Source organism: Chroicocephalus ridibundus, chromosome 1 (assembly GCF_963924245.1).
Source record: "Chroicocephalus ridibundus chromosome 1, bChrRid1.1, whole genome shotgun sequence".
NCBI lineage: Eukaryota > Metazoa > Chordata > Aves > Charadriiformes > Laridae > Chroicocephalus > Chroicocephalus ridibundus.
Window position 1 is genome coordinate 141,008,965 of NC_086284.1, and position 14,794 is coordinate 141,023,758.

The 14,794-nt window shown below is 51.6% G+C and overlaps 1 protein-coding gene across 9 annotated transcripts in view; it reads left to right on the forward strand.

Moving 5' to 3' along the window:
- The first annotated feature begins 431 nt into the window (after positions 1-431).
- Positions 432-14,794, forward strand: part of CCND2 (cyclin D2) — a 38,050-nt gene continuing 23,687 nt past the window's right edge. For 2 of the 9 annotated variants that reach the window (XM_063355990.1, XM_063356001.1), the window contains exons 1-3: positions 1,982-2,544; positions 4,112-4,327; positions 6,915-7,074. In XM_063355990.1, the coding sequence (XP_063212060.1) occupies positions 2,350-2,544; positions 4,112-4,327; positions 6,915-7,074 (571 nt within the window). In that variant the 5' untranslated portion in view covers positions 1,982-2,349. Of the gene's footprint in view, positions 438-1,197; positions 1,550-1,633; positions 1,652-1,703; positions 1,710-1,979; positions 2,545-4,111; positions 4,328-6,914; positions 7,075-14,794 lie in introns of those variants that run through there. The other 7 variants (XM_063355967.1, XM_063355939.1, XM_063355949.1 and 4 more) reach the window with 7 other exon arrangements.

The window sequence follows — 14,794 nt, forward strand, 5'->3', positions numbered from 1 at the left end:
ATCCCTCCGCCGGTCCCCGCGGCTCCCCGCCGCCGGCAGCCGCGCCGTGCCCCAGACATCACCCCACTTCGAAAGTCGGTGCCGGACAATTAGGACACCCGTCGTCCTCCCCCCCGAAACCCACATAAATCACAATCGCTGCATTGTCGGGCTACAAAGCCAGACGGGAGCGCTTATGAATTTAAGTTTGGAGAAGGAAAACGTGCGCTGACACAACACGCTCCCTGTTCACAGGAGTAGCCAGGAAGGGGAAATGAATGGTGGAAGTTAAAGAGCCTTTCATTGCGGAGCACGCCGCCCCGCAGCGGGTCCCCGCTCGCCGCCCTCGACGTACGGCGGGGGGTGCCCCCTCCTCGCTCCCTTCCTTCGCCCTCCTAATAGGCGAGCCTTGCCAGGCAAAGCTCTGCCCAATTCCGCCTACGGTGGGCTCGGCCCCGGTAAGCTCCCGCCTCGGGGGGGGTGGTGGTGGCGGGGGTGTGCGAGGGGCCACACACGGTGCCCGGCAGCGCCCGGACGGCGCTGCCGCTTCGTTTCGGCTGTGGCCGGGAGCTGCTCGCTTGAGGGCACTGGACGAGAGGGGCGCGGAACCGATTTTGCCGGGAAATGCTGCTAGCAAGGCGCGGAGGCTGTCCCGGCCCGGCTCCGCGTTACCGGCGGCTGAAGGGGAAAGAGAGTCCCGTTGGCTTTTTGGTGGCAAAGCAGCCATTTGCTCCGACGGGCGGGTTAGGTGCGGGGGAGTCCCAGCCGATTTTTGCAAGGGCGCCCTTGCCGCTGGACTCCGAGGAGATGCAACCCACGGCAAAGCCGCTCCCATCCCTCCCATCCGTTTTGATGCCGAGGGGCCAGGGCTGGCGTGGGAGGGGGCGCGTTTGCCCACTCGCGGCCAACGTCGGGCCGGTCGCCCGCCTTCCCCGAAGCCGGCAGGGCCGGTGCGGCTCCCGGGACGGGCGGTGCGGTTAGGTGACGGAGCTCCACCTCGTCCCCTTCCCTGCCGAGCTGCTTTCGATGCCGGGTAGCATGCGTCCTTAAAATATAATCTGCCCGGTAACAATCAGCGCGCAGCGGCGAGAGCCCCAGAGCTATTGGCTATGCAAATAGAGGGAGGGGAAGCGGCGCCCCAAACTCCCCACTCACACTTTTAAGGCGGTATTTCTTCCCCCCCCCCCCCCGCCAAGCCCACCTCCGCGGCGCCCGGGGCTAAGGTTGGGGGGGAGGCCGGTTCCGCACACCCGGCGGTGCCGCCGCCGCTCCGCGCCCGCCTGGGCAGCTCATCCCCGGGCGGCCCCGGGCAGCTCCTTCCCCCTCGGGAGCCTCTGCTCTGAGCGCAGGCAAAGCAGCGGCAGAGACTTCGCGAAGTTGACACATTTTGCAGGCGAGGAGCGACTGCGGAGCCGGCGAAGTGCGAGTAGGGTGGGAAGTCACCCGGTGCGGGGCATAACTCCCCCCCAGCCAACCTCTCTCCCTCCTCCTTCCCTCCCCCGCTGCGTTTCCTAGAAAGTTATATCAGTGTGGCCATGCAGTGCTAAAACGGTTCGCCTGCTAGAAACACGTATGTGTGCCGGAGGAAGTAGCGTGGTGATTATTGTTAGATTTCACCCCGAAAACGCCGCCGAACACCCTCCTCCCCCAGGAGCTTCGGAGTCTTTTTCGGGTTTGCTGTTAGGCTGCAGTTAGCTCTGTGTCCCCCCTCCCGGATGCAGATTAAGGGGGTACCGGAGGGGGGAGCGGGTCAAGGGCTTGAGGAGGGGGACGGGACGTGGATCTGGCATCCTGCCGAGCCAGGACATTTCATCCTTCGCCCCCATCGTCTCGGTGGATACCGAGGGGGAGCCCTCAAGTTTCTTGCAATGGGGGGGGGTGGTGGTGTAGGGGTGTTGCGGCAGGGGGGAGAATAGATTCAGACGGGCTCACGCAGAAGAAAAGTGTGGAGCGGATTTCATTTGGTCGCTGGAAGGAAGAAAAAGAGAAGCTGTCATTTGTGTGTGTGTGTGTGTGTGTGTCCCTATACGAGGGCCTCCTGGTTCCTTGTTAGCTTATAGAGAGGGGAAAAAAAAAAAAGCGCGTTTGATGTTACGTCTGACCAGCTGCTGTTCTCCATAATAACAAGAGAGAGAGAACTGCCTGCCCTGGCGAGTTGCGTCACTTTGCTTCAACTTTAGGCTAGAAATCAAGAGAGAGGGAGAGACGAGTTTCAAGGGAGGCAGGAGGGAGCTGGAAAGCCCTGCCGTCTTCCTCCCACCCACCTACCCCTCCTTCCTTACCCCTCTCCTTTCCCCACCCCTTTTCCCCCCCTCCAAAAAAAAAAAAAAACTTTTCCATCAGAGAAAGAAGGGAGATCTCTTTGGAAACATGGAGCTGCTGTGCTGCGAGGTGGATCCCATGAGGAGAGCTCTGCCTGACCCAAACTTGCTCTACGATGACCGCGTTTTGCACAACTTACTAACCATAGAGGAGAGGTATCTGCCCCAATGCTCCTACTTCAAGTGCGTCCAGAAGGACATCCAGCCCTTCATGAGGAGGATGGTGGCCACTTGGATGCTGGAGGTTTGTATCCCGGCGCCTTCCCCGGGCCCCTCGGAGCGCTGCCGCCCGGGGACAGGGGGAGGCAGGGCGGCCGGCTGCGGGCTCCCCGCCGCGGGCAGCACCTCCGCCTGGCCTCGGCCCCTCTCCCCCCGCAGCCTCTCGCCCCTCCGGTCGCGGTGGGGGTTCTTCTTGTCTTGTTCTCCCCCCCCTTCCTTCTCCTCCCCCTCCGGAGCTCACCCGGTGCGGTGCGATGGGGGAAGGGGCGCAGGGAGCACCGACAGCCCGCGGTGGAAATCGCCCCTTCCGGGGGGCTGCGGCAAAGCGGGGTGCAGGAGGGGAGGAAGCGGGGTAGGGGGGAGTTGGAAAAGTCATTTGCAATTAAAAAGCAAAGAAAAGCCGCCTCCGGCTGCGAGCGGCCGGGAGCGCTTGAGGCTGAGGCTTTTCTGGGAAAAGGGAGCTGCGCCCGGGGCAGGGCGAGGGACGGGGGGGTGCCCGGTGCCCCCCGCGTTTTGCCCAGCGAGGATTTCATGCCCACGTATGCAGTGGTGAGGACGTGCCTTTTTTTCGCCATGTTGCGTTGCATGCAACTCTGCTCGGAGGCGCCGAGACCGTCTTCCCCCCTCCTTCCCAAGAAGGGTCTCAGAAACGCACCCCACCACTGCCCCCCCGGCTCCCCCCAGCCTGGCGGGGGTCTGTCGGGGAGCCCGAGCTGGCGGCGAACCCCCCCTTCGCCCCCGTACTTCAGGCGGGGCGGCAGCGGGCCCAGATCCCCGCAGTCTCGCTTGCCTTGCCCTGGCCCCACCACCCATCATTTGCCCCTTCGTATCTCCTTTGGGGGGGACCTTTCCCGGACCAAATCCCCTGGGTTGGAAAGACCAGACTCCCCGCTTGGTTTTCATGTGCGATTTGTGCTTTTTCTCCCTTGCTCCGATTTTTGGTAAATTTTTGAAGTAATTTTTTCGCTCGCTCCTGCTAAAAGGATCCAGGCTGCTCGGGCTCTCCCCACCCCACCTCGCCCTCGCTGTGTCTGCCGTCCTTCCCCCCCCACGCCGGATCGGGGGCGCAGGGCTGGGGGACACCCCCCGGCGGAATTTTTGCAATTGTCGGAAACGATAGGGGACCGTCCCGGGATGCCACCGGCACCAAAACCGGGACCCCCGGAGAAGTTTTGATATTTTTATCGATTTTTTGAAAATATGACGAAATAGAAAAAAAAAAAAGGGAAAAAATTGGGTCGCAAAAAAAAAAAAAAAAAGTCGGAGGCTGCTCGCTTGCTGCTGGATGGGGCTTTTCGGCTCTCCCACACAGTGTCTTGAATTCATTTCTTACTGAATGAACTAAAGGAATGTGAAAGCCGATTGACAGCCTTCCCAGCCTCTCCAGAGATCTCCCCCTCCCCCAAAATTTAGCTCCCCGGGAAACAAAAATAGCAGGAGCCATAGCAGGGAGGCAGTGGTCTATTTCGTGGGATCACTCATTTATTTATTTTTTCCTCTTGTCTCTTTCTCTCTTCCTCTAACCACCACCCCACCCCCCCCAAACCAACCCCTCCACCCTATCCTCCCCTCCCCACGCTCCTCGCTTGCAGGTCTGCGAAGAGCAGAAGTGCGAAGAAGAAGTTTTCCCTCTGGCCATGAATTACTTGGACCGATTTTTAGCTGTGGTGCCCACTCGAAAGTGCCATCTGCAACTGCTGGGGACGGTGTGCATGTTCCTGGCCTCCAAGCTGAAAGAGACAATCCCCCTCACAGCCGAGAAGCTGTGCATATATACGGACAATTCCATCAAACCCCAAGAGCTGCTGGTAAGCAGCCCCCCCTCCACCTTCTCTCCGTCACCTCAGGGGCCGCCGGCCTCCTCCTTCACTCTGCCTCTCTTGCACGGGCGGGCCATCACTTTTGCCACCCCCCGCATACACCCCCCTCCTTTTAAAAATCACGCTTTTCACGGGTTTCTGCGCCCTCTCCGAATTGTCAAAAATGTCTTAAAAACTCAGACCCGAAACCGCAGGCGCCCGGTGCCGGGTGGGACACACAAACACGCGGGGAGGGGAGGGACCTCCCTCTCGCTGCTGGTTCCTCCGCCGGGTGGCATTCAGAGCCCCGCACTCGCCCCCCTTCCCCCAGCCCCACGCCGCCGTGTCCCCCCGGGGGGTGCGGGGTGTCCCCGCTGGGGACCTCGCCGGGCGCACGTGCGCGGGGCGGGCGGCGCGAGGCGGCGGCGCCACCTAGCGGCAGACACGCGGCGCCGGGCGGGAGGCACTTCGGCCCTCGGCGGGGGCGGCGGGCGGGGGGGGATGGGGGGAGCCGTCCCGGGGGGTCGCCGGCCACGCAACCCCCCCACCACCACGCAACCCCCGGGCCACCTCCCGCCGGCTGGCGGTGCCGCGGGGCGGGGTGGGTGCCCCTCCGAGCGGAAGGCCAGGGGGATGCGGGCTGTCGGGTGGCAGCGGGGCAGGCTCCGGCGCCAGCGGGTGAGTGGCTGGGTTTGTACCCCGGGAAGGTGCGGGCTTGTTCCTGTGGCTTCTGCCAACGGGGTTCCCCCACCCCCCGCCGTAGGTTAGCACCGAGATGAAAATTCAGGTCGGCTGAACGTCACCGCGAGTAAAAGTCCGGTACTTCTCGTGGCAGCGCTTCTGCTGCGTCCAGATTCGGCCACAGTGAAAGCAGAAACAAAAATCAAAATAACTGGATGGAGTGATCGACGTTTGCAAAGCGCTTCATGGTACAGAGCGCTAGGCAAGTGTGTTAAGCCTCTCAGCAAGATGCGCGCTCGGCCAGCCAGCGTTGTTCTCGCAGATCCTGGTGAACGCGCGTAGCCCGCATCCCAGGAGAATTTCTCCTATGAATCACTGGGTGAAGGCAGTGGGAATCCCCGCCGGGGAGGGGTTGGGAGCTCATGCTTCTGCACCGCTAACCCTGCCATGGCTGTCACAGATACGAGGTGTCCCGCTGGTGGTACGGGCTGTTAGGGGACTGTGGCCGTGGCACCCATGCAAGAAGACGTGGGACGATGTGCCTGCCTTGTGCCACGTGGATTTAAGCATGTGTTTAAAGTGCTTCCCTGTATTCAGTTCTCTAAATTGAGCACTCCTCTCTATCAAAATCTGTCCCATTAGTAATGTTGGGATGATCAGTCCTTAGTTAACGCCATTGCCATTGACAAGTTTTCTTGAGAAAGAAAAAAAAATCCCACACCTATTTTCTGGGGCTGGTCACATACGTTAACATGAGATTTTCCAAGCTATGGAGGGCTCTGTCATAATCCAGTAGGAATGTCTGTAGGAAAGTAACTTGCTGTTAAAGTGGGCATCTATTCAGAGAAACGACTGCAGAAATGGCATTGTGGGGTCCATGTTTATGGTTTCTCAGCAACGCTGGTTGACGTCTCCTCGGCTGCAAAATTAAAGGACGTATTTTTTTCGACTTGCCAGCTCTACAAGCTTAGCTGGGGCTCCCCGCCACGCTGGGCTCCATCAGGCTCATGCATCATCAGAACTCGAGAATCAGTGCATGGAATTTAGTTAATAGCTAAAGTTGATGCATGAGACAGAAATGAGTCCAAGGCCTGAGCTTTGTTCACTCTGCGGGGCACTGTAAGGTATTCAGAACTTTTTTAAATGTTGAAGTGTGCGGGTCTATCCCTGCTTGAACCCCATGGCTGTTGAGTAGGTACCATTTCTAAATGTAATCACATTGCAGGGAATGGCCAGTAGTTACATACACGCCCAAGCTTTTCTTTGATTTCACTGGGAGTTTTGGATGCGCAAAGAATGTGGGAATGGATCCTACGTGATTTATTGGCGGATAATTCACACAGGCTACTTCTTGGCTGTATTACGTGCATTTCCTTCCTGCAAAGCCTGTGTTGGAGTAGTTTAAGCACCATCAGATTTATCTGCAGGAGCTTTGAAGACAGTTTTGGGAGAGAATGCCATCAAGCTAACTTCCCCAATTTTGAAAAAAACAATGTATATCTAGGTTATTTTTATGTATGGTTATCCCTAGGGCTTTAAATGGCTATAAAGTAAGGACTATAGCCATTTAAAATAAGTTACTAGGAAAGGACCACAGTGACCTTGGCAATATCTAATTGCAGGCTAAACTTTCTGGGTGGGCATTCAGCACTGGATACAAAAAAAGTAAAATCTTGGCAGGAGCTGCCAGGTCTCATTATTTTCAGTAGAGCTTGACATTTCTAGTGTTTAAAAAAAAAAAAAAAAAAAAGAAGAATAAAGTCAACAACTTCAAAGCAGTAGGGGCATATGCAAAAAAATGTTTGAACAAAACCAATTTAGCAGTGATATAATTACAATCGGAGAAATAAGCGAAGTGAGGTTTTTTCAGGCTCACTTACGGCTTTTCTTCTCCCCTCCCTGTCCCCCCCTGCAGGAATGGGAGCTGGTGGTGCTGGGGAAGTTGAAGTGGAACCTCGCAGCTGTCACCCCGCACGATTTCATCGAACACATCCTAAGGAAGTTGCCTCTACCTAAAGACAAGTTGCTTCTGATCCGGAAGCATGCACAAACGTTCATTGCCCTTTGTGCCACAGGTAGGCCAAGGTGCTCTGGGTGGGCCTGCTGCTCGTCCCGTGGTTGGAAGAGCAGATTAGTCACTGCTGGTACAAAAGCTTTCCATCCCCGCCATCCTTAGGGGATGTGGCTGAAGCCAGTGGGACCGATTGCAGAGGGCATCAGGAGTCAGGCCCTGAAACTAGGTGTAAACAGAATTTTTGCAATGGGGAGCTGTAGTGCACTTGCAGTCCAGCTCCTGCTAATGCGTGTGGTGCTTTTGCAGTGAAGTCAGTAAGGCTTGATCAGACCACACAATTTTCTACTTGGCCCATTCACTAATTTTTTTAAAGGGCCACAGATCGTTCATAAGGACAAGTGGGGCAGCCAAAATACTAGAAGCTGTTACGGCACATAACACAACAAAATATATCAGGCTAATGCACTGAATTAATGTGTTCGTAAATGTTCATTGACTGGACACTGTCCGGATAAAAGGTAAAAATTGCATTTTAACACCTATGTGATACTACCACATTGCTGAAGCATAGGGAATGACAATTTAAAAAGTAATGACTTTTTTTTTTTTAACATTTGGATTCTTTCTCTAACTTCACTCCAAGAAAGCAGTGAAACTAGTGAGTTTCATAGGGAACTGTTATACCCCCCTTTCGTCGTATGTTTGGCTGAATGCAGTTTCTGAAAATTTAGATGAGAGTAATTGCTTCTGTGGAAGAGAGGCTTTTAATTTATACCTGTCTGCAAATCACTGGTTTGTATTTTCTTTTTCCCCCACTGACTTTAAGAAAATAAGCGTACTGTAATTTTCATACAAAGTGTTAATGGTTGGAACGCTTCTTAGAACCTAGACCTGGAACAGATAAACATCATGCAGTGTTTTCCAGGGTTGTTATCAAGTAGTACATGGTTCAAAGTTTGAATTCACTACAGTTTGACATAGCCCTTTGTGATGGGAACTGTTCTGCCCACATGTTTGCAGAGGGGAAAGGAAGACGAGATGCAGCTTTTGGGTATGAACGTCTGCTGGTATGCCTGCCTCTCGCTATTTGAGATGTAGCGGCTGCTTTTACAATGTAGGCCAGTTTTTGCTACCTCAGTCGATCTGTTTTAGAGAACTTTATATGGGCTGTGTTAGGGTAATTGACTTTCTGGTTACCAAGATGCTCAAGCTTTTCCTTCTTTTCCCACTGCTGCGTGATCCTTTTCAGGCGAAGGACCACAGGACTCAGTAGAAATATTGTTCAAAGACTGCAGGATCACACTTGGTAATTCACAAGACATTTCTGGAATAATGAGCTTTTTACTTTAGGATTAATCTTTTCTGGCAGCTTTCCCTTCTTTCTTTACCTTCTCCCCTTACCCAGGATTCGTTCACACTACCCTTTTCTTCTGAAAAAGATGTTTTTTCCCATGGATGTTTCTCTGGATCCTCACAACACCGTCAGCCATCAGCCTCCAACATAACCTGCTTGTTGTCTTCCAAACCAAACCAGTCTTCCCTCTCTTTTGTTGCTTTCACCTCATACAAGAGTGTTTTGTTTTGTTTTGTTTTATCCAAGAAGACATATTCTTGAGTGACGTAGATTTCATTATCATTTAACTGCTCAGATTTTGGTCTGTAATCCTTTGCCCTTGAAGTTTTCTGTGTAACCAAAACATTGCTGGACTGTGGGCCATGAAGGAGCTTCCAAAGTCCATGGCTTCTTTCCACCCTTTCTCCATGAATTCTTTGATGGTTATCTCCATGCTTTACCAGTCTATTTACTGGTAAAAACAGCATGCCCTTTCCAGCCCTTAGCCCTGTCATGCACTTAGAATCATAGAATCATTCAGTTTGGGTTGGAAGGGACCTCAAAGATCATCTAGTTCCAACCCCCCTACCGTGGGCAGGGACACCTCCCACTAAACCAGATTACTCAAAGTCCCATCCAACCTGTCCTCGAACACCTCCGGGGATGGGGCATCCACAGCATCTCTGGGCAACCTGTGCTGGTGCCTCACCATGCTCACAGTAAGGATTTTTTTCCTAATATCTAATCTAAATTATCCTCTTTCAGTTTAAAACCGTTACCCCTCATCCTATGGCTACACTCCCTGATAAAGAGTCGCTTCCCATCTTTCCTGTAGGCCCCCTTCATATACTGTAAGGCCGCTATATGGTCTCCCTGGAGCCTTCTCTTCTCCAGGCTGAACAACCCCAACTCTCTCAGCCTGTCTTCACAGGAGAGGTGCTCCAGCCCTCTGATCATCTTTGTGGCTCTCCTCTGGACCCGCTCCAGGAGGTCCATGTCCTTCTCTCCTTGGAGGCCCCAGAGCTGGATGTAGTACTGCAGGTGGGGTCTCACCAGAGCAGAGTAGAGAGACAGGATCACCTCCCTCGACCTGCTGGCCATGCTTCTTTTGATGCAGCCCAGGATGCGGTTGACTTTCTGGGCTGCAAGTGCACATTGCTGGCTCATGTTGACCTTCCCATCCACCAGCACCCCCAGGTCCTTCTACTCAGGGCAGCTCTCAATCCATTCTCTGCCCAACCTGTATTTGTGCCTGGGATTGCCACGACCCAGGTGCAGGACCTTGCACTTGGCGTTGTTGAACTTCATGAGGTTTGCACGGGCCCACCTCTCAAGCCTGTCCAGGTCCCTCTGGATGGCATCCCTCCTTCCAGCACGTCGACTGCACCACACAGCTTGCTTGCATCAGCAGACTTGCTGAGAGTGCGCTCAATCCTAACATCCATGTTGTCAACAAAGATGTTAAATAGTACTGGTCCCAATACTGATCCCTGAGCAACACGGCTTGTCACTGGTTTCCACTTGGACATCGAGCTGTTGACGGCAACTCTTTAAGTGCGCCATCCAGCCAACTCTTTATCCACCAAGTGGTCCATCCGTCAAATCCATGTCTCTCCAGTTTACAGACAAGGATGTCATGCGGGACAGTGTCAGATGCTTTGCACAAGTCCAGGTTGATGATGTCAGCTGCTCTTCCCTTGTTTGCCAACGCTGTAACCCTGTCATAGAAGGCCAGCAAATTTGTCAGGCACGATTTGCCATTAGTGTTGGCTGTCACCAATGACCTTCTTATTTTCCATGTGCCTTAGCAGAGTTTCCAGGAGGATCTGCTCCATGATCTTGCCAGGCACAGAGGTGAGACTTCCTGGCCTGTAATTCCCCAGGTCTTCCTTTTTTTTTCTTTTTCAAAAATACTTCTCTCATGTGTTTCCCCTGCGTGGTCTGCTTCTCATGTTGTATGTCTCCAATGCATGAACCTTTTTGAGTCCTTTATGTAGAGTTTAAAGAGGCAAGAAGTCATGGTTTCTTTTCTTGTAAAGGAAAGACATAATTAATTGCATACGGAGCTTCCTGAAGGACAGGACACCATGGTGCTGGCTGTAGATTTTCTTTTCTTCTCATCCCATTTTCCAGAAATCACTGTGTTGGCACTTAGTTTTGAGGAGGACCCAGGACCCCTTGCAGTTTTGAAAGCAGAGATCTTACCCGAGTCCCCATTCCCAGTTTTCTACCTCATTCTCAGTGTACTAGCAGGCTGCTACCCCTCTTTGCACTATAGAAATGTCATGTTACTACTACTCCATTTCCCTTTCACTGCCACTCTTCTCAAAGTCGTTCTTACCCTCCTCGGTGAAGAAAAGCCCCTTCTCATCAGACTTCCTTCCAGATCCAGTTGTCATTTCCTTTTCTTGTCCTATTTGTTGCAGAGTTCTCATCGGCTGCTGTGTTTCTTCTTTCCCTTTCTCCCTCAAAGCTTCTGCTCTCCGCCAGCTCGGGTGAAGCCTGGTGTTTCATTTCCTCATTTGCCTTGTTTCAGCAGGCATGTGGCTTTCTTTGACGCGTGGTGCCTCTTGCTCCCTCCACGCGTGTTTTTAGCCTGAGTTTGACTCTTTTACCAGACCTGACCTCGCTGGCTCGGGTCTGGAGCACAGCAATGAATCTCTTTTTATTTCCGTCTCAATGCGGTTTTCTCTGCTTTCAGGTACTTTCTTTTCTTCTTCTTTAGTGTATCATGCAAAATCTGGCATATTTGGAACTTTTTTCCTCTAGCTGGAGCTCTTCGCCAGCCACACCATTTCAATTTCCCAGGAAAAGGGTTACACCAGAAATTCCCGAGTGTTGCCTGGCTTTACAGAGCTGCTTGTGATCTCGGTCCTGCAATACTTCATGTCGGCAAATGGAGAGGGAAGCATCCGTTAACAGTTCTGGATGTCGTGCTGGATGTGTAGGATCACTTTGATACTCATCCCTGTTCTCCTTCTCCATTTGAACGCTATGCAAAAGGAGATGACACCTGGTTCTTTTGTATATTCCTCTCAATCACATTTTATCGTTTTGGAGCTCTCTCTGTTTCTTTGTCTTTATTTTAAGCCCAGTTTCTGAAATAGGCTGCATGGGTATAAATCCACAGCCTCTCCCCAGTCCTTGCGGTGATTAATGATTCACATGAGCATGACTGAAACTGGAATGTATCCCTCTTTGCCCTTGGTCCCATCTGAACATACAGCTGCTGAGCAAGACGGAACCTTATTCCCTGAATAAAAAGTTTTCCTCTTTACCGTGCCCTGCACTCAAAAAGCTTTCAGGAGCCTCCTTCTCCACTGGAAGGGGCCAAAAGTAGTGTCTGCCCGCAGCCCGTCCCTGGCTGTGCTTCCAGCGCCGTGGCCGTGCAAACAAGGTATCGTCATTAATGATCTGTTGCCTGGGAATTGCCCACGTGTAGGCCAGCTTTCTTCAGGCTGCCTCACTTGCTGCTCAGTAAGAGGGTATAGGTTGGCGCGCACTGGCGTAGCCTAGTCCGTCACGATGTCATTTGTTTTCTCATTCCACTGGTGGCTCCCTGTGTAAGTGAAAATCTCCCTCAGGAGTCTTCTGAATTTTAGAGGCACCAAGAGGCTGCATCTGGACCCCTTTGTCGTTACAACATAGCTTGGGAAAATTGACACTTACCACTTCTTCAGCAGGGGGGTTTATCTGTGAGCTCAATGGAGATCATCTTTCTTCTTTCTGGGATCCCGTGGCTTTGCCGCTCTGACCCCACCTCTGTCTGTTCATTGCTTTGCACCCTTCCTCCCTCCTTTGTCTCTTCACCCAGCACTCCACAATTTGGAAATATTTTCTCTGGGCTTGCCTGTTTGCTTGTATGTGCCATGCTCCAAGCCAGGGCATTGCTCCTGGAGGAGTGGGAGCGGGCACCGGTTACAGAGCTGTGTGCAGAGCAGAAGACGACTATGCATTATTTCCTTGGCTTCAGCATGCCCTTCATTTCTTCCTCTTCCAGGCTGTTGAGAGTCACAGATGCCCAGCTGCTTCCTTGCATTATGCTGTCTTGTTGGAAGCTATACGTGCCACTGTTTGGCACAGGATACCCCTTATTATGTCAGAGCCTGTAAGGAGAATGGGTTTTTGGGGAGGACAGGCTGTTCAAGTCAGGCTTTCAGAAAGAAGAGCTGTGCATCTCTGCACACGCTGTAATGGAGAGACTAATCTCAGTGAGAAGGTTTTTGGTGTGTGATTTTAGTGGCATGCAGAACTTGGAAGCAGAAAGCTTTGCAGACTTGGCAGAGACAGAAGGCAACTTGTGTAGATCCCTAGACTCAGCACTTTGCATGGTCTCTTCTGTACTTCAGCTGAGTCCTATGGCAGGTGAGATGTTCCCGTGATGGATACAATGCAGCATCTCATAGACCGGTGGCTTCCAAAGCCTATGTCTGCAAAGAGGCTAAGAAAGAGGAGGAAAATTTGAGCCGTAAGTCCGTTTTGTAGAGTGTGCCAAACCTCTGCCCACTGTTTCTAGGGCATTAATCATCTACATTTGAAAGGCGAGAAGGATTTTTTTTAACTTCTGGGCCAAATCCTGGGTCCTTACTCAGACATAAGTTCTGTGGAAGTCAATGGGAGTGTTGTCTGAGCAAAGACTGCAAGATGAGGCCCATAAACCGTAGTGATCTGGAGGGTAACCACACAGAATGCTTTGTAACACCAAGAGGCATGTTTGGTCCTCGGGGCTCCTGCTGGGCAAGTCTACCGTGCATCCTTCCCCTCTCAGCCAATGTAAGAGTTATTGGGCTCCGTCCCTGCGGAGGATAAACGCGTGGTATGAGGTTTATTCAGGACCTGTTCTTTGCAGAGGGAAAAAAAGAAGTCCACAGAGGCTTTGTTGTGTGGATTAATCTCTTAGAAATAAAATACATGTTGCAAAGTGGCAGTGGTTGCATGAATACTTCTTGCATGACAGAAGAAAGGATAATACACATGAATGTATTGCCGTAAAAAAGAAGGCTCTTGCTTGTTCCTGGGAGAGGCATCTCATAGCAATATATTGGGTTCTCCAGCGAAATCACGTTAAAAGAACTATGAAATCTCCATCAACAAGTAAGCAGGGCCTGGGGAATGTTTCATATGAGCAGACTCACTCCTTAAGTTGTAGGACCCATCACATCTGGGAAGATGAGGTGGAAGGAAACGGAGGAAGAGAGACTTTGCTGATACAAGCTGGAGTAATTCCTGTGCTGCCGGCTAAGTTGTCCTTCCTACCAGCTGCAGATCTGACCTTTGAATGGTTCAAGTGCTAACATAATCCTGATCCTTGGCTAGGCTTCCTTACAGAAAGTGTAAAACAAGTGAAAATAATAATCAGTGCGAACAGTTATTCAGAAATAGAGTTCATGATCATCTAATAAGCACATTATACTGAGTGGTCATATACTTTACATAGACTAATCAACACGTTTCCTTGTCTCTACCTCACTTGGATGGTTGTGATGTTAGCATTAGCATTTAGGATACTTTAGACCCACTTGTATAAAGGCCAAATACTTCCTGCCTGTAGCCAAGGAACAGAATTAGGTGTCTGCCCTTCTGCCTACTCAAAGAAGAGAAGCAGGTCTGCAACCTATTTTGCTTGACAGTTTTTTGTTTGGTCGTACTTGGCACTGTCGTGCCTTTTTTTGAAGGGCTGAAGAGTCATCTGGTTTTGCCTTTAAAAGCAGAAATAGTTAACATGGGGAAAAATTGCTGTGTCTTACAGAAATATGAGAGCCAAGAGAAAAAAAATGGCCAATGCAGTTAAAAGCAACTGTATTTGAAAAAAAACCTAGCACACTGATGCTGGAATTGCATTTGGATCAAAACAGGCAAGAACGAAATTCACTACTTACATTATTTCTCTTAGACCTTTCTTTTAAACTCGCCTGGTAAAATACAGATCCATGCTTGTCCTCATAGTAAAGTCATTGGCTGGGTGAAGTAATGAGGCTGGGTGAAACTTGGCCATTATCTATATCATTTTATAAACCGGTGTTGATTACTGTCATGAGTCTGTTCTCCTGATGGAGGTAACATTCCTTCTCATTGGTCTTTTTTTTTGTCCCCTGTGAGAGCATTGTTTTCCTCAAGACAGCAGTTTCCAATTCTCTGTTTGGAACTCTCTAAATAAACTTCTGTCAAATTATAGAGATGAAAACTGGCTGTCAAAAAAAACAACCTGTGCCCAGAGCAGTAACAAGGGTCATTGTAAGAAGGTAGAGTTCCCACCTGGCTTTGGCACACCGGGCACATTCAGCCTGGATATTTGTCAGTGCTTTTTTCCTTCCGGCAGTTTTCATTTATTGGCTGCGAGTTAGGGCTTCCCCTTGCAGTACCTCTCTGGGTTCCTGCCTCCGGTTCCCTCCTGCTTTAGACTGACTGTGAACTTTGCATTTTCCTGGCTCGGAGGTAGTGAGGTCCA